This window comes from Poecilia formosa, unplaced genomic scaffold (genome assembly GCF_000485575.1).
Source record: "Poecilia formosa unplaced genomic scaffold, Poecilia_formosa-5.1.2 Scaffold103, whole genome shotgun sequence".
In the NCBI taxonomy this organism is placed as follows: domain Eukaryota; kingdom Metazoa; phylum Chordata; class Actinopteri; order Cyprinodontiformes; family Poeciliidae; genus Poecilia; species Poecilia formosa.
The window spans coordinates 527,567-551,632 of record NW_006800042.1 but is presented as its reverse complement, the minus strand read 5'-3'; the positions used below and the strand labels follow the sequence as shown (position 1 = coordinate 551,632).

The 24,066-nt window shown below is 40.1% G+C and overlaps 1 protein-coding gene and 2 long non-coding RNA genes across 3 annotated transcripts; 1 reads left to right on the top strand and 2 right to left on the bottom strand.

Annotated features, from left to right (window-relative positions):
* Positions 1-959: 959 nt before the first annotated feature.
* Positions 960-2,363, bottom strand: LOC103142880 (uncharacterized). The gene is made up of 2 exons (XR_476732.2): positions 2,018-2,363; positions 960-1,856 (listed from the first exon to the last, which is right to left on the bottom strand). It is a non-coding gene; the product is annotated as an uncharacterized LOC103142880 (long non-coding RNA).
* Positions 2,364-7,374: 5,011 nt separating this feature from the next.
* LOC103142878 (uncharacterized) lies at positions 7,375-8,402 on the top strand. The gene is made up of 2 exons (XR_476731.1): positions 7,375-7,457; positions 7,877-8,402. It is a non-coding gene; the product is annotated as an uncharacterized LOC103142878 (long non-coding RNA).
* A 5,594-nt stretch (positions 8,403-13,996) lies between these two features.
* On the bottom strand, positions 13,997-23,797 carry slc6a4b (solute carrier family 6 member 4b). The gene is made up of 13 exons (XM_007559160.2): positions 23,510-23,797; positions 22,609-22,743; positions 22,236-22,455; positions 21,935-22,073; positions 20,902-21,036; positions 19,749-19,852; positions 18,698-18,825; positions 18,495-18,607; positions 18,032-18,163; positions 17,815-17,914; positions 17,618-17,718; positions 16,289-16,456; positions 13,997-16,183 (listed from the first exon to the last, which is right to left on the bottom strand). Exons 1-13 carry the CDS (start codon positions 23,709-23,711, stop codon positions 16,073-16,075), a joined length of 1,788 nt encoding a protein of 595 aa, XP_007559222.1. The 5' UTR covers positions 23,712-23,797; the 3' UTR covers positions 13,997-16,072.
* Positions 23,798-24,066: the final 269 nt, after the last annotated feature.

Below are 24,066 nucleotides of genomic sequence, written 5' to 3'. Positions count from 1 at the left end.
TTCTCAAACCGAAATAAGTGGCGATCCCGGAAGAAAGCCTGATAGAGGAGGCAGAGGTGGAGGTTCATCTTTCACCATCAACACAGATCAAGAACTACAATGGAACGATTTAGATCAATAGTTATCCAATCATGACAGCCTAAAGTCCAGTCCAAAAAATGATGTTCACAGATGCCCTCTATCTTTACGAGATGACATTGCAGAAATGTCAGTCTACAGCTGTAAAGAATGTGTAGAGACATATCCCAAAATAGTTGCAGCCTGCAGACTATTGGTTTAACAAAACAAACTGCCAAGAACACCATCACTTTCTCTTTCATATTACCCTTACACACTACTTTCTGTCACATAAAACCCCAATAGAACACACTAACGGTTGTGGTCATCGAAACAAAACAAGTTCCATATTATTAAAAGCTACTTAATTACTGTAGATATGTTTTTATGCAATATTTATTTTCTTAGTCCGCAGTCTCACAAGATTGAACAGAAAAGAAGATTTTTTTTTTTACAGTTTAATTAACCAGTAATAAATAAATTTCAACATATCGCACCAAGAAGCACTGATCACTGCGATTGGTAATTTGTAAAAAAAAAAAAAAAACAACCTCTCAGATGTGTCATGGCAAATCCAATATAAAGAGAATAATCCAGCTATAAAGCTATGTAAAATCCTTTTATTTCTCAGAATTTCAGAGATTTATCTTTTTGTTTTTCTTAATGAGAGTTTAGATGGTAATAATTCATATTTTAGGTCACTGGATAAGGATTAAACATTTTTCTCCACTTAGCCAGAATTTTGAAAAAGGTTAAAATAAATAAATCCACATGTTTCCACACTATTAATCATAAAACAAATTAGAAACTTTTGTGGACAGCAGAAAATGAGTTAAAATCATTAAATCATTGGATTCATAGCTGTTTATCAAGCCAGTCATCAAAATTCATTGGCCATAATGTCTGGTTACAGTTAACATGACCTTTATTGTTATTAGTCCTATATTCACATATGAATCAAATCTAATTTCTTACATTTCAGTTCCTTTTATGAGCAAAACAATTCCAAAAGCCCACATTATGCCACTTTTTCAGATTTTTCTGATTTTCCAGATTTCGTAGACAAGATGGATCCATGAGAGAAAACCGTTTTGTTCCAGTCCTGTGCAGACCACTCCTTGTACTTCCTGTAGAAACCCAGTCTGCCTTGATGTTTTCCTTGGACCAAAGCAGCTTCTTTGCAGCCATACTTGTTACAAGGCCGTTATCCAACAGTCTTTGTCTCACAGTGCATGCAAACATGCTCACACCCATCTGCTGCCAATTTTGAGAGAGTTCTTCACTGGTGTACCTTTAAGGAGGAGACCCTGGCTTGATAATCTGTGATACCCTTATGTTTTCTTTGCTGTAGTTCAATTTGTCAGCTTGAACTTTTTGAAAACGAACAAAAATGTTCTTTCAAGCTAAATACTTGAGGCAGCAATTTCCTTGAATGTGAGCCCGTTTTGATGGGGAGTGATGACGGCTTCCCGCTGACCATTGCTAAAACTTGCGGATACAGATGCTAGGTGCATATATTGTCCACTTTTACTGCAATCTGCAAATCAATGAGTCATTTTTAACCGCTCAGTCGCAGCATATTTTAATTTAGGCTTCCAAGTCAGGAGGTGACGCTGCTGACAGCTGCCTGGTTGTGCTGCCATCTGCTGGGCTCTACTCGCAATGCAGCTTGTACCAGAAGATGCGCGTCACAGTTAATGTTTGTGTCCAGTTTCAGCGACGAGTCAGAGGTCTGTATACACAGACAGCCATGATGATCATCAGCAGCAGCAGGACAGCGAGGACACTCCCCAATGTCACTGCGAAGCAGCAAAACACAGATCAGCAACAACGTAGCTCCCCGTGGGATGGCGCAATGCTCAATATTAGGACGACGGGACTAAAGCATAACAACCAAACCGAACGGGAGACCTCCAGTGACAATTCTCAAACTGGTTTCCAGTTAAACGCCGGGACTCACCTAGGTTCTGGTTCTGCAGGACCACATAAGGCCTCTCAGTCAGGTTGGATTCGTCCTGAGCGCTGATTATCACGCTACAATATAATATTACAGCCTGTGGGATGAGATGCAGCATCATGTTGTTCATGGATGAAGGTGGAGGATGATGATCATGAGGAGAGGCGTTTTGCTTCCGCTGCTTCCGGGTCCTAAAGCCACCGGGCTGTTGTACTGGGAAGATTTGGTTTAGTGTCAGTCTCACCGTTTAGAAACTTGATGCTATTTTGCAAAATTAACTTGTTGTTACAACATCATCAAATGATCTCAAGAAAACAATTCCAAAGTTTGATTTAACCTAATTAAAATATTAAATGTGGCAATCAATATATAAATATATTTAATAAACATTTTTATGAAAAAAAAAGAAGAAAGAAATGTTTTTGTAACTCCATACCGCAGAAAATGATTTTCTTTGGTAACTATAAAATGTTGCGCGTTTCAATTTCAATTAATATGTTCTTTATGTTTCAACCTAAATAGTTACAGATTGTAGCTGCACAGTGGTGCAGTTGGTAGAGCTGTTGCCCTGCAGCAAGAAGGTTCTGGGTTCAATTCCCAGCCCTGGTCTTCCTGCATGGAGTTTGCATGTTCTCCCTATGCATGCATGGGTTTTCTCCGGGTACTCTGGTTTATTTTATGATCTGCAAAACTTTCATAGAAATTTTAGAAGTTGCTTCTCTAAACATACGTTGCACTCTCTGAAACTTACCAAGCACTTTTACAGAGCGCTCCTGAGGAAACAAGTGCTGTACGGAACCGGTACGCTACTGGAGGTTCCCCCGAGCTCCTGGAACTGCATGATGTGTTGTAAAGCCGCTTTGACAAGATACTTTCTTGGAATTTACCACCAATTACTTTCTAACAGCTTAACACTTTCTTGGAGCTTTCAGGAAATTTACTGGGTATTTTCAAGAAACCAGGTTATAGTGCGACCTGTCAGAATGGGGTATTATCCTGGAGATTAGGGGTCTGACTGAGGTCCTTTAGGAGCGAAACTGCATTATGAGGTGACCTGTCAACATATTCTAATTGTTACACTAAGCAGTAATATTGGATGTTCATTCAAGAATCATATCAATCTACTGATTGAATAAAGGTGGAACATCTCTGTTTTGTAATCTTCAAGAGTTACAGTTACATTTACAGGATGAACCGTTTAGTCCTTTCCCTGCTGTAAGCTGTCATTTACTCAGAAAGCCTTATTAGAAGACAGAAATTATACAAACATGAACACATTAAAGAAGAAACAGGATCGTTTTGACAGCTTTACTAATGACAACTTTACAATGGCAGAAATAAAACCATAAAAATACCCTGTGGGATATTTTACTTTTCATTGTCCAGATCAGATACAAAATATTTCTACACATTCAAAGATTCATGGATTACAGAAAAGGCAGCTCTTTAGTTTGATGCCGAAGAGCTTTAAGCAAATCCTAAGCTTTGAACAAAGATTTACCTGCTCTGACTGATCAGGTGAAAACAGAGGAAACTACCGTAGTATTTCGTCTCGCATTTGTTAGTTTAATTAATGCAAAACTAAAATCCAGACAACACACCCTCATCATCCAACAAAATAGATATCTGTGATTCTGAGTAAAGAGAGAAAAGGATCTTCCCTCTACAGCTCACCCTCTAAAACGCAATAACTACCGGTACTCTAACTAATACGGGTAGAATCCAAACAAGAGGTATACATAGAGAAAGAAAAGTATGACAAAATGTAGGGTCTTTAAAAGTACTGCTACAAAATGTTAAGCAACTGTGGTGGAAATTTTCACTGTCAATTTACTCTTCAAGAAGTTCCCCCAAAGCTCCAAAGTGCTTTGGGTTGATTATGCAGCAGAAGTGGGATAATTTTTTTTTCTACAAAAAGACTTCAACAACTTTTGAAGAACACATTTACTTCTGCTTTGTAAAATATTGATTGATTAGAGACAAGTGGGGAAACTCCAAAACCACCCAAGGATTTTAATCCTCCCACCACCACATTTTACTCCTCCAAGATAGAGCCTCCAGAGAAACGTCCACGTTCTCCTCTTTTTAGAGACCAGAGAAATCCTGTGAAACCACCACTCCGCAGCTCTTCAAAGTTGTTTCCTCTGCTGGGTCCAATTAAATTGATTTGTCTCCAGGAAAAGAAAGCTTTACGTTTTGATCTTCTGGTGATGTGCGTCACATTTTTACCATCACCAAAGCTGAAACGATGACACTAAAGCATTTTCTTAATTTAGTACCAGATGTCATAACATCATTTTTAGAAACATTGCATAGCTGACAGGAAAAACAGTAATCAAGACAGAAAAATACAAGAATTGGTTAATTTGTGTCATAAAATGCCAACAGAACCTCACGGAGAAGCATTGATTGGGTGACCTTGTAAAGATTTAAAATTCACAAGGCTGACCCTGTTTCTTCACAACCTCTGCAATCCTTTCTGGCATGCTAGATATAAACTTCTGAACCAAATCCCGGCTTAGAGTGAACCACTCTTGTCGTATCAGAGTCTGGAGCTGCTCGCAGTTCGACGACTTCTGCTTGTCCACTCGCTTTTTGAGGAACGACCACAGGTTCTCCATGGGGTTGAGATCTGGAGAGTTTTCTGGCCACAGGTCCAAAACTTCCACCTCATGGTCTTTGAACCACTTGGTTATCACTTCTGCCTTGTGGCACGGTGCCCCGTCATGCTGGAAAAAACATTTTCCATCATCAAACTGCTCGTGTATTGTGGGAAGAAGCTGCTCCTGCAGGACGGTTTGATACCACTCTTCATCCATGGAGGTGTCCTTGGGTAAAACTGTGAGCGAGCCCACTCCCTTGGATGAGAAGCAGCCCCACACATGCACCGGGTCAGGATCAATCACTGCTGGCACCATACAGGTCCCCTGGGAGGCCTCATCTTTTCTTCTTACTAATCCTTTTCCAGATGTTGCAAACAATCGGAAGGAGGACATGTCAGAGAAAATGACTTTGCACCAGTCCTCTGTGGTCCAGTCTATGTACTTCTGGCAGAACTCCAGTCTGCCCTGGGCCTTTTCCTCCGACAAGAGTGGCTTCTTGGCGGCCCGTTTTCGTCTCCCTGCGCAAGCAGACGCACCCATTCCCACCTTCTGCAATTGTTGAGCAAGCTCTGCACCGGTGGCACTCTTCAGAAGAAGATCGTCCTGGTTCTTGCTGGACAGTTTTGGACGCTCAACGCAATGCAAAACCCGCTTCACCGTGGACAGAGACACTTGCATTCCAGCAGTTTCCAGTTCCTGCCAGATTTGAACCTTGGTGGTTCCTGGATTGTCTTTGAACATCTTAACCAGTTTCAGTTCGTCTGAGTGGGAAAGCTTGGGCCTTCTCCCAGACCGGGGCAAAGTGCTGACGCACCCAAACAAATCATACTTGCGTATGATCGATTGAACCGATGATTTTGGAATCTGTAGCTCTTTAGAAATGGCTCCGAGAGATTTTCCTGACTTGTGCAGATCAACAATTCTCCTTCTCACATCCTCACTGAGTTCCTTGGACTTCCCCATTGCTCTGAGGGTCTAAATCTAATGAATGCCGTCACAAGAATCCTTTTTATGCTGACCGAGGGGAATTATATGTTTATAAAACCATTAAAAATGGTTTTATAAACCTAATTTATTTGGGCCAGGCTTCCGGGCAGCTGGCTGTGGCCCAGGGGTGCTGCCCTCAGCAGGCGTCTGAACACGTTGCAGGAGTGACTTTGCACCGGAAGAACCGCAAGCAGTCGGGAGTCTGTTATTAGTGCAAATATTTGTGTCCAGTTTCAGCGGCGAGCCAGAGGTTTGTAGACACAGACAGCCATGATGATCATCAGCAGCAGCAGGACGGCGAGGACACTCCCCAACGTTACTGTGAAGCAGCAAAAACACACGCACACATCAGAAACAGCGCCTCAAAACACTTCATAGGATGCATTCACCGCTGCACAGCAGATCGGAACATGGCGATGTTACAGTAAAACGGAACAAAAGAACAAAAAGCAAACAGCGGCCCGGATGGCAGAGTTCCAGACCCAGTCCTCATACTGGTTTCCAGTGAAGCACCAGGTCTCACCTAGGTTCTGCTTCTGCAGGACCGCATAAGGCTTTTCGGTCACGTTGGAGCCGTCCTGAGCGCTGGTTATCACACTAAAACATAATATTACAGCCTGTGGGATGAGATGCAGGATAATGTTACAGGATGGAGGAGGAGGAGGAGGATGGGAGGCGTTTCTTCTTCCGCTTCATCAGGGTCCTAAAGCCACTGGGTTGCTGCGCTGAGCAATGGCGCCACCAAGGGGAGGCCAGAAAGAAGCGTCAGACAGACTACAGAAAAATCAAAGCTGTTTTCTACATCAGTCTTTTGAAAGGAAACAGGGCCGTGCAGAGACCTTTGGAGGGGCGGGAGCTCAAAGTTAAAAAGTGGCACATTGAACAAGATCTTCAAACGCCGTACAACAGCATAGCAACAACCCATATTAATCAATAATCTAATATTTAATCAGATCATGGAACCCCCCAGTAGCCCCTGTGCCAGTACGCCGATGCTTCTGGGGCATTTTGATTTATTTAATTGTGGAACCGGGTTTGACTTTTGCTTCGGTTCAAATTATTGGTACAGTATTTTCGCTGATGTTTATGTGATATTTTGTGAGCTCCCACTGCTATTGGGTCGAATCTTTCTTTACCAGTTGAGGTTCTGCAGTAATTTATATTCACAGCCGCTCACCTCCAACCCAGGTCAGCAGCGGTGCAAACTGCCTGGTACTGACATTAAGGTGAAGCAGAGAGCGAGCCATTTCTGTGATTGGGAGAGAGGAGGGTTTGTTCCCGCTCTTGCGAAGACAAATACGAAAAATAAGTAGAAACAGTCTTTCTAACATCAACATCAGACCTACGTTTTTATTCACAAACAAATGTATGTTGAAAAACTATATTCTTGCCCATAATTTGATAGTTAGAGGGCGCACATCCGCCCCCTCCTGCTGGGCCCGGTGTCTCAACAACATGAAGGCAGAGGCACTGAGAATCGTGTCATTATTAGGCCAAGAAAAGCCAGACTAATTTATTTTGCAAAATTATTATATTTAGCTAAATATTATTGTTGAGGTGCACAAGCAGGCCTCCTGACATACAAATTAAAGAAAGAAAAAAAAACAAGCAAACTCAAAAAGGGGAATAGGAGCATCAAAGATAAAAGGGGAAGGGGCTCAATCCCTCTCCACCCCCCCTCCTTTCTTCTGGACGTACCTGCTTAACACTTTCACCCATCAAACAGCGAAGAAGAAGAAAGAGTTCCCTCCATTAGCGGATTGCTGCACCAGACTCAAAGCTTTATTTCAATAAAAATTAGGGAAATTGCTCATCTTCAAGCTGGTCAATGTGGCAACCAGAATGGTGCTAAAGTAAGTAACCATTAAGTTTTAAAAGTGAGACCTAAATTCGTTAGGACACCAACTGAAAAGTTACGCTTTAGTTTGGGTGGGCTTCTAAATTAGCTTTAGCTAGCTTAGCAGAAAAAGTAAAGGTAAGTGCTAGTAAAATTGCAATCTATAGACATACAAAATGAAATAGCATGTTATATACATTTAAGTTGAGCCCAAATAAATAAGCTAACTCTTTGATGCAAGGAGGGAAACGGGTTTTTCAACAGGTTTGGTCTGTTTGACACAGTGCAGTGTGAAAGTGAACCGCACCATCTGAAAATGTAACAAATGTTGCAACTTTCATCCTCTGTCTAACCGAGTTTATCAGGCTATCAGGTGTACTAAAACACAGTGGCGTTCTAGTGCAAGGCGTACATGCTAATGTTGCCGCGTCACAGGTACACCGGTGAGGGCATGGATGAGATGGAGTTCACCGAGGCGGAGAGCAACATGAACTACCTGGTGTCTGAGTACCAGCAGTACCAGGATGCCACTGCCGAGGAGGAGGGAGAGTTTGAAGAGGAGGGAGAAGAAGACATGGCCTAAGCAGCTAATATGGCGGCTTTGCTCCTGGGCAACATTGTTAGATTTCAGCGTTTCTTTCTTTATTCAAAGTGTCAAATAAACAACTCTTAAGGTGTGATAAATGTCACCAGTTTTGCTTGTTGTACAAATGTTTTAGGATGTTTTTCAGGTTTTGAGAAAACATGTTAAATATTACATTGGATTTTTTTTTTCTGGAACATAAATGTAATTCTACCCTGTTGCATTTTGAATGTTTTGTACATTGAAGCTTTCATTTTTGTTTTTATGTGGTCGCAATTTTTTTTTTCATTGGGACTGTTATGAGTGTTTTCCTGAATGTTGTAACTCCTCCAGTCCTACCTCCACATTGACCACTCACAATACATTTCTGTAAAGCTGTTTGTTATTTTTCTCTGTAACCCTGACAAGCTGGTACAGAACCCGTCTAGCGACACAGGAGAAGAAAAAGCAGCTATATATAATATCTTGTGGGAACAACTTCATTATAAGATGGTATGGCCAAGAGTGATTTAATTCCCATGTCTCCGGATGGGCTCTGTAAGTTTGTCCATCTTTGAACTTTGTAATTTTCAGTCTGTGATGTATTTAGGATGGTTTCATTGATAGCACTACATTAATAACTTCATGGTATGTTCATAGAGTTTTAGATAAAGGTTAAGCTGTGGATTAGTGATTTTGTCAGTTGAATGCATATAAATAAAAACTTTAGCAATTCGAGAGGATTTTAATGCTTTCATGTTGAAAATGAAGGAAATAAATCAGGATGTTACAGAGCCAGTGTATAAAGGGCGACATCTGCTGGGCAAATGGCAGCATTGTATTTATCGGAGGGAACTTTTGAGCCCTATGGAATTAAAATCCAGCACATGCGCAGTAACCTGAAACAGTAATAAAACTATCCATCCATCCATCCATTCATACCTCCTTGCCCCTTACAGGGGTCAGGATAAGTGCTAGTGCCAATCTCTCCAGCGGAAATTCCGGGAGAGGGCGTGGTAGAACCTGGACAGGTTGTGAGGTTACACATAGACAGACAGGACAAACAACCATGCACACACACTCACACCTAGGGACAATTTAGAGAAACCAATTAACCTGACAGTCATGTTTTTGGACTGTGGGAGGAAGCCGGAGTACCCGGAGAGAACCCACGCATGCACAGGGAGAACATGCAAACTCCATGCAGAAAGACCCCAGGCCAGGAATTGAACCCAGAACCTTCTTGCTGCAAGGCAGCAGTGCTACCAACTGCGCCACTGTGCAGCCCGATAAGAAAACTAAACTGATAGAATATTTTCAGATCCATCACATGTACAACAGCTGAAATTGGTGATGATTTGCAGAACTCTGGATCCTGAGGAGGAAATGAAGTTCTGGTCCACCTTTCTGCACCAGAAGTAGAACAACAGAAAGTTCATGATTTCCATTGAAATGAAATCTAAGCCAAACATTTAACTGAGATCTGTTGAGTTATCTCTGCATAAATTAATCAAAAATAAAGAAAAAACTTGTTTGAGAAAACTTTATTGTATATTTTTAATAAATAATTTATGGATAGACATATATTATTTAAAGATGAATTAAGAGCCCCAGAATCTATGGACAACATTTGGGAAATCTTATGACAGGTTATCACTTTAATTCATGAAGATAAACAGAAATGACATAGTTTAAGTGTGAAATGGCTTGGTTACAGCAGAGGTGTTGTCTGTTATTGTGCAATAGCCAGCCCCACCTTAATCTTCCCAATTCTCATGGACTGACTATTGACCAGCTCTCCAACTAATGGGTCGGGAAAGTCTTTAGATCCTGGGGCCTTTACTCCATAGAGAGTCTAGGAGACGTTCTGTGTAAGCTGGCGGCGGGAAGACTCGTCTAGCCTCTAACTGCCTCCGATCCAAAAGTTATCACCCTTTTCAATTATCAAGGCAATTAACTGAGTAGCTCTCGCAGTCACATAACCTCAGTGATCACTTTTGTTAACGGCAGCTCTCTCCCTTTAATAACGAGCACTTGGTACAGGCTAGATACATTTTTAGTGGTTCGGTTTGAACTCCAGGGTAATTATTTATTTATCGCCAAAGAAACCTACAGTTCCACCATTTTCCTGGAACCATGTACATAGATTTGACCATAATTCAGAAGCAACACTAATAATTCCTGACTCCGAATTAGTTTCAATGTCCACAATTGTCAACAAAATGTAATTTATATTTTATTAGTAGCTTGAGCAGGGTTAAGTGACAACAGCTTCATTCAAAAGGATTACCAATTACAATTAACAATTTTAGATATCCTGTCACTAGATTCTCTAAAAGGCTTTGGGGAGCAGTTGGACTCATATCCAGTGGATGTAGTGTCCCTTGGCAACAGAGATTTTGAAGTTCTTGGTCAGAATCTTGTCTTGATGAGACGAAAATCCCCTTTAAATGGAACAAAGCAGATCTAGGCCTTTTTATCCTTTAGACTCTTTGATCTCAGTCAATCAGTGACCTTTGTCCATTCATCAAGTCCGTTGCAGCAGTGTTGGGGTCTCTGGGCAGAGGACAGCGGTCGAATCAAGGATCCCAGATCTATGGGTAAACGGGTCTTGTCACCTTCAAATGGTGCAGAGCCTTAGCCTGTCCGTGGATTCCAGGGCACCGTCCTCTGCTGTTGGTTCTTTTGTATCATGTTAGCTCTACTCCGACACCAGGAACAAAGAACCCTTTGCTTCCCCTTTTTAGAGTTTATATATCTTTTGTTTACATGTGTGTGTATGTGGATGGTGAAGATGGTATACATGACAACTCAACCGTTCATGTGGGTGGATCCTATGTGACCACTTAGCCTTTGGAAAACACTTAACATTTCACCCACTCCCACTTCTCTTTACTTAGTCCGCTCAGCCGCGAACATCTGTTTACACTTCTCCCTTCTGACTTCCTCTAAATCCACCGCTTCCCCAGTTACTATCCCACCTGGCCTCGCTGCACACCTGGCCTCGCTGCAACAGCATGTCTCACCCAAAGCCTCCTCTATTGATCTATTATTTCCATTCCATTATCTTCAACCCAGGATCTTTCAGGACAGTTTCATTCATTAAAATCATTTCACAGGTATAATAACTCTCATTTGAAGTTCAATGTAATCATGTTTGGGCTGCACAGTGGTGCAGTTGGTAGAGCTGTTGCCTTGCAGCAAGAAGGTTCTGGGTTCAAGTCCTGGTCTTTCTGCATAGAGTTTGCATGTTCTGCATGTGCGGGTTTCCTCCCAGGTTTGGTTTGTGATTCCTGTTGGGATCACAAACCTCCAGGCAGTTTTATTAACAAGCCCACTAAAAAAGTTTATAGAGCACAAAAAGAGAAAATGGAAATAAAAGAAATGTGGGACATACAAGTGTTTCTAATAAGATATTTGTACAACTCTTTTTATGTTCCACTTGATTTACTTCTCTATAAAAATGTGACTACCTGACAGACCACTTTGCAAATTTCATTAAAATTCCTTATGTTTTTAGATTTTTCATTGTTATGCAGGTAAAAAATAAAAATCTGAAAACTATGTGAGCTGTTTTCAGTAATAAGGTTTTGTGTTTGTGTTGGAACAGAAATGAAAGGAGCCGTCCCAAGGTATAATTCTAAGTAACTTTTCTCAAAAAACAAATACAGTGAAGCATTTATTATTTTGAATCACATTTTTCTGTGTGCTACACACCCACATATATGAATAAATAAGAGCAAAATACCGTCCCCAGTAAACAAGGTACAGAACCAGATTCAGTTAGCACAGTTATTCTTATATTTCGCACAATTAAGGTGCATGGAAAGAAAAGTAGGATGAACTGATTTTCTTTAACAGGAAATATATATATAGGTTTATATGTAGCAAATATAATATTAAATTTTATCTGATATATCAGCTCAAACTTATTTAGCTAATATGGAAAAATGACAAGTAGAAAGTAATGAGGTTACCTGTAGCATCTTTCCTGTTTCTTATTTCTGCAGTGTCAAAGTGCAATGAAGAACAGAGTGACGGGTCAGGCTCCTTGCGGTATATATCCTCTCTCTGCATGTCTGATGGATGGGTGTGTCGACTTTTATTTTCTAACACAGAGCCCATAATTAACATCATGAAATGTCACTCACGGTAGACAGAGCTCCTTAAATAATGTCATTGCAACAAGAAAGCATGTAATTAATGCGTAAAGTCAGAGGTCTGCTCTTAAATGAACGCATGCAAACACAGACACATATTCTGCTAATAAGTATCAGTTCTGACTTAATCAATCAAGGATGTGCATCTGATTGGGTAATAAGGTAAACAGGAGAAAGAACCTGCAACAGTTTCAATCTTATCTTGAAAGAAAGAAAATATGATGTCAGTGTCTTCACCCTGCTGTCCCTTCAAAAAGTAATCATCTCCTTTAAGCTTTTCTATATTTTGCCACATTACAACCACAAATATTGGCGTATTTTAATAGCCTGGAATAAAGTGGTGCATATAAGTATAAGGAAAAAGATACGTGTTTTCTGCCTTTAAAACAAAAACGAAAACTAAAACAAATAAAAACCCAAAAAGTGTGTCCTGCATTTGCACTCGGCTCACTTTACTCTGATACCCCTAAACTAAATCAGTTCAATAAGACATGCTTTTAGTTAACAGAGTCCTCCTGAGTTTAATTCAATCACATTAGAAATCCAGGCGAAAGGTCAGGGAGAAAGCAAGAGAATATTAGGTTGCCACTATAAGGAATTTGGGACGTTTGTGAAATTATCTTCTTGATTACTTGAACGCATGAATAAACGATACGAGTAATAAAAACCAAGCCTTTCCACACAAATGCCAAAGAATAAAATAACATCTTTGAACATTTAGCAATCAACAATTTTGATTGTTTACAATAAGACATGTTGCTTCTGACAGCTCTTGTCGTGTATTTTTGTTGTCGTCTTCTGTCACCGTGCTGCCGCTAGCTCGCCACCAGGGGGCTCCCTCAGCTCTCCTGCCGCTTCACCTTGCGGGTGTGTCAGCACACACCTGCAGATCATCTGATCAGTTCCAGGTGTATAAGAGGAGCCTCCTGCCAACACTTGCACGCCAGAGTGTTGACCCTTGTGGTAACTGAGAGCCATTAGAAAGCCTTGGGTTGTGACACGTTCTTGTTCTAACCTCACGTCTCCTCGTCTCAGGTTTGATCGAGCCCGGAAACCGGATCAAGTCCGGGACCAGTCGAGCCCGCTAGCAGGGATCTGGATCTCCTCACGCAGCGAGCATCACCAAGTCGGCTTCCCTCTGCCTCCCCGAGCCGACATTCTTCGGACCCTGTAAGCCCAGCACGTTATTCCCGGCCTCGTATACTCACCTCTCCGGATCTGTCCTTTCAGAGCCCAACCCCGACGCTTCTGACCTGCCTGCTGTTTATGGTTTCTCCAACTCGTACCACATTATTTCGTTTGTAAATAAAAACCCCTAATCTTCAGTCTCCCTGAGTGTTTTGCTGCATGTGGGTTCGGAACATTCCTAAAACCATGACAATTTTCTTGCTTTGCATTGTAGCATATTAGCAGCAGCATTTTCATATACGCCGCATCAGGTTGAGAAGGCAGGACTGTATTTAATAGTGTGTTCCTTTCATGTATCCACTGCGCTTTCCTGTTCTCGACTTCAATAGGCATAAAAGGGCTTTAATCTGCTCGCTGCAGCCAGCAGCAGCTCATATGTCCTGCACGCTGTTGTTCTTGAAGAGATAAGCCCTGATGTGGACAGAATTTGAATGAAAACTTCAAATGTGAATGTTTGCAGAGAAAGCAGGATTATAGTTGTTTGAAAGCCTAATAGAAATATCCAAAGTTTAATACCGCTCTGTTTCTATCTAACGTATTGTTTTAACAGATAAACAGACATTAGGGTGTCTTAAGAGTTTGTGTATGTTTATCTGAAAACTTGAATGAATAAAAGAAACCAGATGGAGACAGTTAGGCGTTATAATCACTTTATGCACATTTTGCAGAAACCATGTCAGGGAGGACACAACAATCATCACACAAGTCTCTGAATAAAGCATTTAAAATAACACTTGTGACTAAAACATAATATATGTCCTGATAAATATCTGAACAGTCTTTAGAGTAAAAACTTCTTATGGGGAGGCACAATATTGTTACCACCTTTACAGTTTTTGCACACATGTTCAATTTAAGGCAAAACAGTCCAACGAGAGTCAAAGGACATTATTAGGAAACTTGTTTATATATATATATATATATATATCTAATCTGAAAAATTAGATTAGAAATGAATTAGAAACATTTTCACACTTACTATCACCAGAGAGGATTCCTGCTTTTAAAGTGAGACAATGGTATGATTTCATATTTTTCTGCTTTCTGTGTTGCTCAGTTACATTTTGTGGGATTTAACGGAGAATTACACCTTTCTTTTTTTTAGGATAAATTCAGCAACAGTCCTTCCTAATAAATTATTATACTTCAGAGCCAGATCATAAAATACAACGATGTGGTAAAAACTGTAAATACCTGTCAACCTGTTTTGGGCTTTGTTGTATTGAACCTAAAAGTAAATACAACATTTGGCCCCAGAGGTGATCAAATTTAATGCCCTTTGTTGGAAAGTAATGCCATCAAACAAGTAAATAGTGGAGGAAATGCTTCTTAATTAAATAAATAAACTAATATAATTACAATCTAAACGTTACTCTCCTTGGCAAACTGTAATATGGGTGCATGACAAGGAATTAAATCTTCAGTAATATATTACATATTTGATACATACAGAGTGGTATGTTTTTGAACATTGGATTCTAGTCTTAATTATCATGGCTTACAGCTAAAAAAAACAAAAAAAAAATCCAAACATCTGCTTCTCATAAAATGAAAATGTCACACAAGTTTAATTACAGTATGAGTGTTAACATAGAAATATTATGTTATGACACACACAGCAGTGGCAAAGATGGTTAACTTGACAAGTGTTCAGCAAACAGTACTCGACTCTTTCCACAAGGAGAAAATGCCACACAAATGGGTTTATAAAGAAGCTGGCTGGTAATAAAGTCCTGTATATGTCCATGGAAAGTTAAGAGAAAGGATAAACTGAAGTAGTGAGAGTTGCACTGATCAAAGCTTCAAGAGCCACCACGCACAGCCAGCAGCTGAGACATAGACTCTGGAGGTCTGTTGATCAGAGACATTTTCATTTGGAAATCAAGCGCTCAGATTATGTGCCTTTCTACTCTTTCAGAATCTAAGTGACTTGAAGTTTGGTGGGAAGTTTCCACAGCCAGTAATAGTTTGAAGAAACATGTCGTCTGTAGATGTTGGTGGACTGACGCCTATAGGCAACACAGCAATTTACCAGGACATTTTAGAGAACTTCATGCTTCAATTTGCAGCTGCTAAGGCAGCCTGGGTGTCCATAACATCGTAGCAGGGCCACATTCTGATCCCTCTGCGTTGATGTAACAATTTATGCAAAGGGACTAAGTATTGAGAGCATGTTTAGTACAGTTTATGGGCATACTTTTTTGGTAAGCCAGAATTAATGGAGTAAAATCATTTTGTGGTTCTATGTTATATTCAAATTTCCTGAGAAACTCATTTTGGGGTTTTCATTATTTCCAAGCCATCATCCTCAAATAAAAAAGAAACAAACACTTAAAATATCTCACTCTCCGTGTAATGAATGTATTTATGAACTCACTTTTTTATTTCTGAAATAAGGTAACTTTTCAATATTGTCTAAATATTCTTGTTGAGATGCACCTGCATTAATATTAAAACAGACCACAGAGCATACAACAAACTAGTATCACACGAGAAAATAGCCATATTACAGAGCTGTGGACTGTGTGGGTGATGCAGGTAAAGATATAGCTATTGCTATCTTAGATCCTCAAATGTAGCAGCATTCAACTTTCCACCAGTCTGCTGTGAAAAAGCCATCCGACGTGTTCAACGTCACCACCAGGAGAACAGTCATGACGACAGGTCACGTTGGGGTTCAATCACAAATTACTTGAAACTGTGGTTTAATTAAGGAGGAGTTCACAAGCACACAGAGGTGTTCGTGTCTTTCTGCGACACGGCGGCCATGTTGAGGCTGTCTGCATGGACGTCTGGGATGGTCCTCTCCGGTCTCAGACACACAGCCAGCCTCTGTGGGAAACGAGTCGACGACCAGAGGTTTTAAAAGAGGCTAGTAAACTAAACACACGAGAAATTGTTTTATTGTTTTGGGTTTTTCCCTTTTAATCCACAAACCTGTTTGAGAGAGCCAGGGGTCCACACCAGCTTGTAGACCATGTACATGGGGATCCACATGAAGGAGGAGAAGCCAATGACGTAGCCGACTGTGATGCTCCAGTCTGGATACTTGTAGTCGAACAGCGTGAGGGGAGGCGCTTTCAACAGAGAGCTCACTATGATGTACTGAGAGGAGTGGAGAGAAATTACACTTCAGTGTTGGAAATTTCATGCTCAAAAGTTTTCAATCGTGCCGATGAGTTTTGTTTTTAGTGGTTTCCCCAAACTATCTTGAAGGCCTGCATGCATTTTTTGTTTCTTTGCGAAAAGCTAATGCTTGTTCAGATCGAATAGAAAGTCGATGTTTAAGTCCTACCATGGATTCTCAATGAAATTTAGCTGTGTACTTACATCCATCACATGAATATTCTTCGATCTGAACTCTTCCGGTGTCACTCTTACTGTAAATGTAGGGTCATTGTGTTGCTGTTACAGCTTTTTTTTTTCTCAGGATTTTCCCTGTATTTAGTACCATTCATATTCCCATCAGCTTTAACCAGCTTTCCTGTTCACACTAAGGCAAGGTGATGATGATGATGATGATGATGATGATGATGATGATGATGATGATGATACAATGTGTCTCCATGAGAACGGTGTGATCATGGAGACATTTTGCTTGTAAGTTGGATTGGGTGTCATCTGACCTGCTATAAACATTTCTACAAAAGTTTGTTTCACTTTATCCCAGATCTGAAAGTTATATTCATGCCTCACTTTTCAGGTTTGTGCTAGTATAACATTTATAACATTTTGAAAGTTATGGATCCTTTCCTCTCCGCTTTGACATTATCTCTCACTTTATGCTGGTCTTGTATATATAATCACAGTAAATCCCACTGAGGATTGTGGTTGCAAAAGGACAAAATGTTAAAAGAGTTAAAAGCGTATCAACATTTTTGCCATTCCATTTGCCATTTTTGTTACTCTTTAAAGTAAACTAAATATGTAAATAAAAGAACGACGGATGCAAACACAAAAGGAGACGTATCAATCTGAGAGTAGAAAATGAAGGCTGACGTTTGTTTCAATGTGGGAAAAGAGGAGTGAGGAGTTTAAACTAGAGAAGAGTTTATTTAAAGGCTGCTGGTCCAGGGAGTATTTGATGCTACAAAAGCTTTTACTCATATCTTATCTACTGTATCATATCTCTGGATCTCCTCAGTGGATGATGCTTATTTACCATTTCTTCCCTTCAAAATAAATACACATTAATGTGTTCTCATTGTGCCAGTCCCAGGTATATGCTACTGTTATAAAAAAATAGTTTTTATCTTCTTCTCTTACCGCCAGAAACGCAGGACTTATAGCAACCCAGCACACTCTCCAGAACAATCCTGGGGCTTGGCCGAGCATCGCCTGAACATCGTTGCTAAATCTTTTAATCCCTGAAACCAGAAATGACACACAATGTAATTCTTACAGACAGTTATCAAGAAAAACACACAGAAAAAGAGAAAATGTCAAAGCGTCTATGTTTGTACCATAGAACCAGGAAACTGCAATAGCTTCAAGGAAACCCACAGCAATGATGGAGCATCCTACTCCAAACTCCTCCAGCAGCTTCACCACATAGGCGCCACCCTATATGTTCATGTCAAAGTTGTGAGTTATATCAACAATTTGATTTTAAATTGGCAGAGAGCTGGAACTGTCATGTTGAGTAATGAGATGACAAAATGTGTTCAGAGGAAAACTTACATTTGTGAGCGTGCTCAGAGAGCCCAGGAAACAGACGACCACCAAGCACAGGACAAAAAGCTCACGTCTGTGAGAGAAATAATCTGGGTACTCATCCAGCACAGCGGTGATGATTGCCTCTAGCCCTCCAAACTAAAACACACGCAAACATTTCTATTAGAAAATTCATAAATTATAGTGACCGCCAATAATCAATCAGCTCTTGGACTTTTTAATTGGGATTTTAATTGGGAGATGGCAGAAAAATGGTACACGGTTTTAAAATTGGGCATCCGAAAAAGTGTGACAGTACGTTGAATTGAGGCCCCATCCCTCTGTTATCCATCAAATCTAGAGCAACCATTTGCATTCAGCAATGGCCTATTTAGAAAGTAGAGTACTGTTGTGTTTACTCTCAGTACTTTTGTTGCACAAATGGCCGTTTGTGTATTAACAACATTATGAGACCGTCCAGATTTCATACCGTGCTGTCGAGTCCCAGTGTGATCATCATCACAAAAAAAATTATAGCAAAGAAAGTGGACCCCATCATGTTTGCAATTGCTTCTGGGTATGTGATGAAGAGTAGACTTGGCCCTGAAATAAAACATAATAACAACAGGAGCAAGGCACAGGTTAGTACATGTTGAATCAGCTGATTTGATTTTAACTTCTGCATTTTCTGACCTTTGTCTTTGGCCACATCCTCGACCTCGACCTTCCTCATCTCTGCCATGTAGCCCAGCACCGTGAAGATCACAAAGCCTGACACAAAGCTGGTCAGGCAGTTCACCAAACTGGTCACAATGGCGTCACTGTTGGAGGAAGAGCACAACTCAAACGCACAGTTGTTATTGCAAGTGCTTAAAAGTTAAAATAAAACTAGAAAAAATAAACAAAACAAATGTTTCAACGTTATTTAAAGACATGCACAATTAATCATTTAAATGTAAAACTAAGTAATTTAGTTTGTCACTTGTTACTCTTGCATCCTTACATCTGATTGGTTAACCTGCGCAGATTGGCCCCGCCTACTGACGTCATCTGGGCTTTAAATTAAATAAATTCATGAGGTGGTGCTGCGTTTGATCACAGAATCAAACGCAGAATCAAACGCAGCACCATGTAGCTAAAAATACTACATGGTAAATAACAGTAACAAACATTATTGTAATGTTTTTTCTTTTTCTTTTTTTAATTCTGTATCCTCAAATATCAAAATATTAAAAATAAATTTTTTACTGAATTGTGGCACTTCTGGAGCTCAACACTAAAAGCAAAAATCCTGCATATCTGTCCTGTCAAAAAAAAAAAAAAAGAGAAGAAGAAGAAAAGCTAAAGGTCTGTTTGTTATTATTGTGGAAACAGACCTAAATCAATTATAATGCAAATGATTACCTCTCTGAGAAGAGATGGATTATACTTTTAAATTAATAGCTTCCAGAGGATGTTACTCTCCGCTGCAGCATCTGGTTTAATTCATGGTAGTTATATTCCTTTACTTTGCTGCATTGGGTTTATCTGCACAGCACACACACACACACTTGGTCATATGTTAAATTTCACACACTGTTACTCTGTGTGGATGACCTTTAAGTGTTTCAGATAGAGCACAGCTGATGCATGATGTGCATCGGTTCTAACTTTGTATGGAGACTACCTGCTTTTTTTCCAGCGGTAAAACACAGACTCGTGTGACTCAGAGGGTTAATGGTCATTGGATTTTGAGGAAGCGTACCGATAGCAGTTATTTGTAAAAGGGTTGTAGCTGGAAAGAGCCAAGAGAACGCCGAACCCGGGACCCAGAGAGAAGAAGATCTGAGCAGCAGCGTCCACCCACACCTGGAAAACAGACGCAGACACTTTTCAACCCTTCCTTGAGTCTGCAGTCTGGGATGCTGCAGGCTTTCATGTGTTAACCATGAAAAGTCATTCGTTACTTCCTGGCCTTTTAGTGACTTAACGTCGTTAAAGTTCCTATTTCTCTACATTGTGGTCTTGGTCACTCAATGTAATTCTGTCAAACTGAAAGATGTGCCTGTCAGAGGAAGGCCGAGCTGCTGCACAGCTGCATGCATGGAGATCTGAAGAGCATTCGGCGGTAAAAAGGGGAGAACAGCGTCGGATATCCGTAAGCGAGGGAGAAAAAGGGGGGAGGGCTTTGTTAGTGGGTAGAAAATCTAAAGTAATTATGCATCTTATTATTCTGCTCTGTGGTTTATTTATGCATCTCATTTCATCTCATCCATATTCGCTTCCAAACAAAGCGATCGCACAGGTTTGGTGAAACACAGCAGCGAGCTGGATGAAGAAGAGGACTTTTTTTTTATATATAGATGTAGGAGATATAGACAGGCAGATTGTCAAGAGGCTGGTATCTATCCTGGCGCCATTTTCAACAAATATGTTTAATAACCCTCCAACAAACTTAAAGCTGTTCATTTTGTAAATTTGCTTTACTTTGAAAAACACACAGAATAGTTTAGGCTAGTAAATGTTCAGTTTTTCTGCAAGTTCTTCTGTTACTCACTGGTTGAGTGCATGCCAAGGTTTTATACAAGCTGTAAATGACAATTTGTTCTTTGTCTGCTCGATTAAATAAAGCTTAAATAACCACTAACATTTAACAGGTTTTTCTCTTATTATACAGGAATCCTGCCCCCAAAATAGAGTTTTAAAAATAATCAAGAATAAATCAACAGATAATCTCATATGTCTTTTTTTTTTTTTTTTTTTAGATTTTAAGCCTACACATTAAATAAATTAGCATAGGAGAAAAAAAAATTATTTTACAATTACAGCAGGGTTTTAAGCTGATGATATGGGTGAATAATAATTCTAACATATGAGAAATATGGGTTAAGCTGGGTGTTTAGCTTTGGATAACGTACACTGGTCTCCAGCAGCTTGTCCCACTGTGGTTTCAGATAAAACACCACACCTCTCCAGGCTCCTGGCAGAGTTGCACCTCGAATCAGCAGGATGAAAAGCACAATGTAAGGCAAGGTGGCGGTGACCCACACAACCTGACGGTGAGCAGAGAAAATGGCAGAGAGTGAGGAACAGAGAGATGTGAAAGTCTTTATTTTAGCAACTCAAAAAGTGAAACTGAGTATTAGCGTTCACAGAAACACAGAAACAGGAGAAAAAAAGGATGTACTCAATAGTTGATGGTTTGCAGTATCAGTGCAGCATGGCTGCATGCTGTCGACCTCTGTGGGGTTTCATATCAGTTAAATCAAGCACAGAAACACACAGGTCACTGATGCAGGTTTTGATACTTTTGGCAGTGTGGGCAGATGCCAATTCCAGTTGGACATTTTTTTTTTTATCGGTCTTCATAAAGCTTGTCTGGAGAAGGAAACATGAACTGTGAGCTTCTGGACCGACACCAGAAGATGACATGGTACACTAAACCATCACTGAATGTGGAAACTTGGGTTCTGTGTCTCTCCACTCCTCCAACAGACTCCTGGGTCTTAATCTCTAGGCAAAATGAAAAGTTTACTCTTCAGATGAAGTCCTCTTTCATCTAAAGAGGACTTTGGACCACTCCTTGTTCTAATTAGCCCAAGACATTTCTGACACCGTCTCTGCTTGTCATTGATGTCCCAGATTTGTCTATGTGAAGTGAAGCTTGAAGCTCTGACTTCACTTTGGGGACCGCTCTAAAATGTTAGGAGGGTTTTGCTTCACAATCTTCTCACAGCAGAGGTTATCCATGCTTCAAATGCACATTTTCTTCTGCCGTTTTGTTTCCTTCCACAAAACTTTCCATTTATATGCTTTGATACTGCTAATTGTTTTGATTGGCATTCATAGCCACAATAAAGGCCTAATCATCAAAATGAAAAGAAATAAATACTCTGCAATACATCTATGTAAGATGGGATTAATAAAGTATATTTGTTCATTCATTCCTACCTTCCCTGAGGTTCGCACGCCCTTCCAGAGGCTGAAGTAAACTATAGTGAAGATAAGAAAGAGGCAGAGCATCAGCTGCCAGCGAACACCTCCGACATCCCTCAGTCCTGATGACTTGTGGATTTCAAGAACGTTCCTCCTGTTGAGAGAAAACCCGCGTCTCATCAGGCTGTCAGCAAACAAGACAAGAAGGGCTTGTGGATAAAAATAACCATCTGGCAACATTTGTGAGAACTGTTACAGTAAAAGCTATTTATGCTCGCTTATGTGGTTTCTGTTACTCACACTTACATGCACTTACGTGTAAAATTCCTCTGCCGGAGACCTGGAGGAATTTGTCCAAGTCACATTGTCCACGCCAAAGTAGTTGGTGCAGTCGGGGGTGTTCCAGGCGTTATCGCAGTTTGTCCAGGGGAGGATGCTGGAGAAGGAGGAGTAGAAGTAGAACAGGGCCCAGGCGATGATGGTGTTGTAGTAGAAGGACACGTACAGAGCAATGACACAGATGGCATATCCTATTCCTGAAAGACCAAGTCACACATCACAAAGTGTTCCCACTTTTAGCTTTTGCTTTGTAAATAAAAAATGCAGTAATTAATTATGGGAAAGGTTCAATCAAAGGGACTTTTTTTTTTTTTTGTCTTATCTGAATACCTGCGTTAAATCAGCCTTACCTTTGAAAATGGGACAGATGTGTTTCCATATGGATATGGCTCCGGTTCGGTGGAACTGCCCGAGAGCCAGCTCCATGTAAAACAGCGGCACGCCACCAAAGATCGCCATCAAAATGTAGGGGATGAGGAAAGCACCTGAACGCATGCATAAGAGAAGATGCTTTAATCTCTCAGCTGAAAACAACAAATATATTTTAACACATGACTTCAAAATTAATCAAAAACTGATGCAACCACAGAGGAGCCACAGAAAGAAATCAAGAAAGAAAAAAAGAAACAAAGAGAGAAAGAAAGACAACATCCGAAAGAAAGAAATATCACATCACTAATTACCTTGGTTGAAATTAATTGTTGATGCAAACATTTTTAAAAATAAAATAAAATAAATAAAGATAGCTTTACAATTTACAATTTGGTTGCCTAAAATGATAGTTCTAAATTGACCCTTGTATACAAAATGAATAATGAATTTTATCAAGTTTATTTTATATAATTTTGTTCAAATTATATATTTCTCTTGAAATATAGATATTTCAAGAGATGAGCCAGTAACACAGACAGAATAAAAAAAAAGAAATTAACTCTAAATGTAAAAAACAGAATGTTTGTTTGTTTGTTTGCTTGTTTGTTTGTTTAAATGCCTTTAATTTGTATTACTTTTCCATATTAGATACGCCTGCTTTGGCACCATGGACAGTTCCTGCCAGTTTTTCCTGAGTAGTGTTACATTATTTAATCTATTGGTTAAATTTATTATTATTATTATTATTATTATTATTATTATTATTATTATTATTATTATTATTATTATTATTATTATTATTACATGTTAAACAAGTAACTGACTTTACAAAAGTAGCTTTAATAACCTGGAAGGTAAATTACATCTTAAATCTCTTACCGCCACCGTTTTGATAGCAAATGTAAGGAAATCTCCACACGTTGCCCAAATCCACCGCGAATCCGATGACAGACAGGAGAAAGTCCATCTTCTTGCTCCATTTGTCCCTGGAGTCCGTCTGGGTGATAGCCGGCACCGCCGCGGCGTTGTTGGCGCTGTAGCCGGAGTTCGGAGAGCCGTGCTGGGGCAGAGTGCCGGCCATGACCGCAGAGTCCTGTTCGGGGCAGCGGACTGTGAAAAGTTAGAGAGAGGAGCCGCTCCAGAGGAGAGGAGGACGCTGCTCCTCAATCAGATCACAAGGGCCGAGTGGGAGGAGTTGGTGGAGCTGCGGAGGAGACGTGGAGGTACCTGTTGGTGGAGAAAAATGAAACGCTTTCCTTTCTGGTAGAGCTTCTTGGTCAAGTTGATCAGTTCTCCACACTGGTGTTGTTGTGAATGTTTTGAGCTGATTTTCATAATTACAGTATCCTTCAAAAGTAAAGGGAAATTATACATGGTTTTTATTTATTATTTTTTTTTTTTTCAAATGTTTTATGCAGGTAAAAACATTGAAAGTA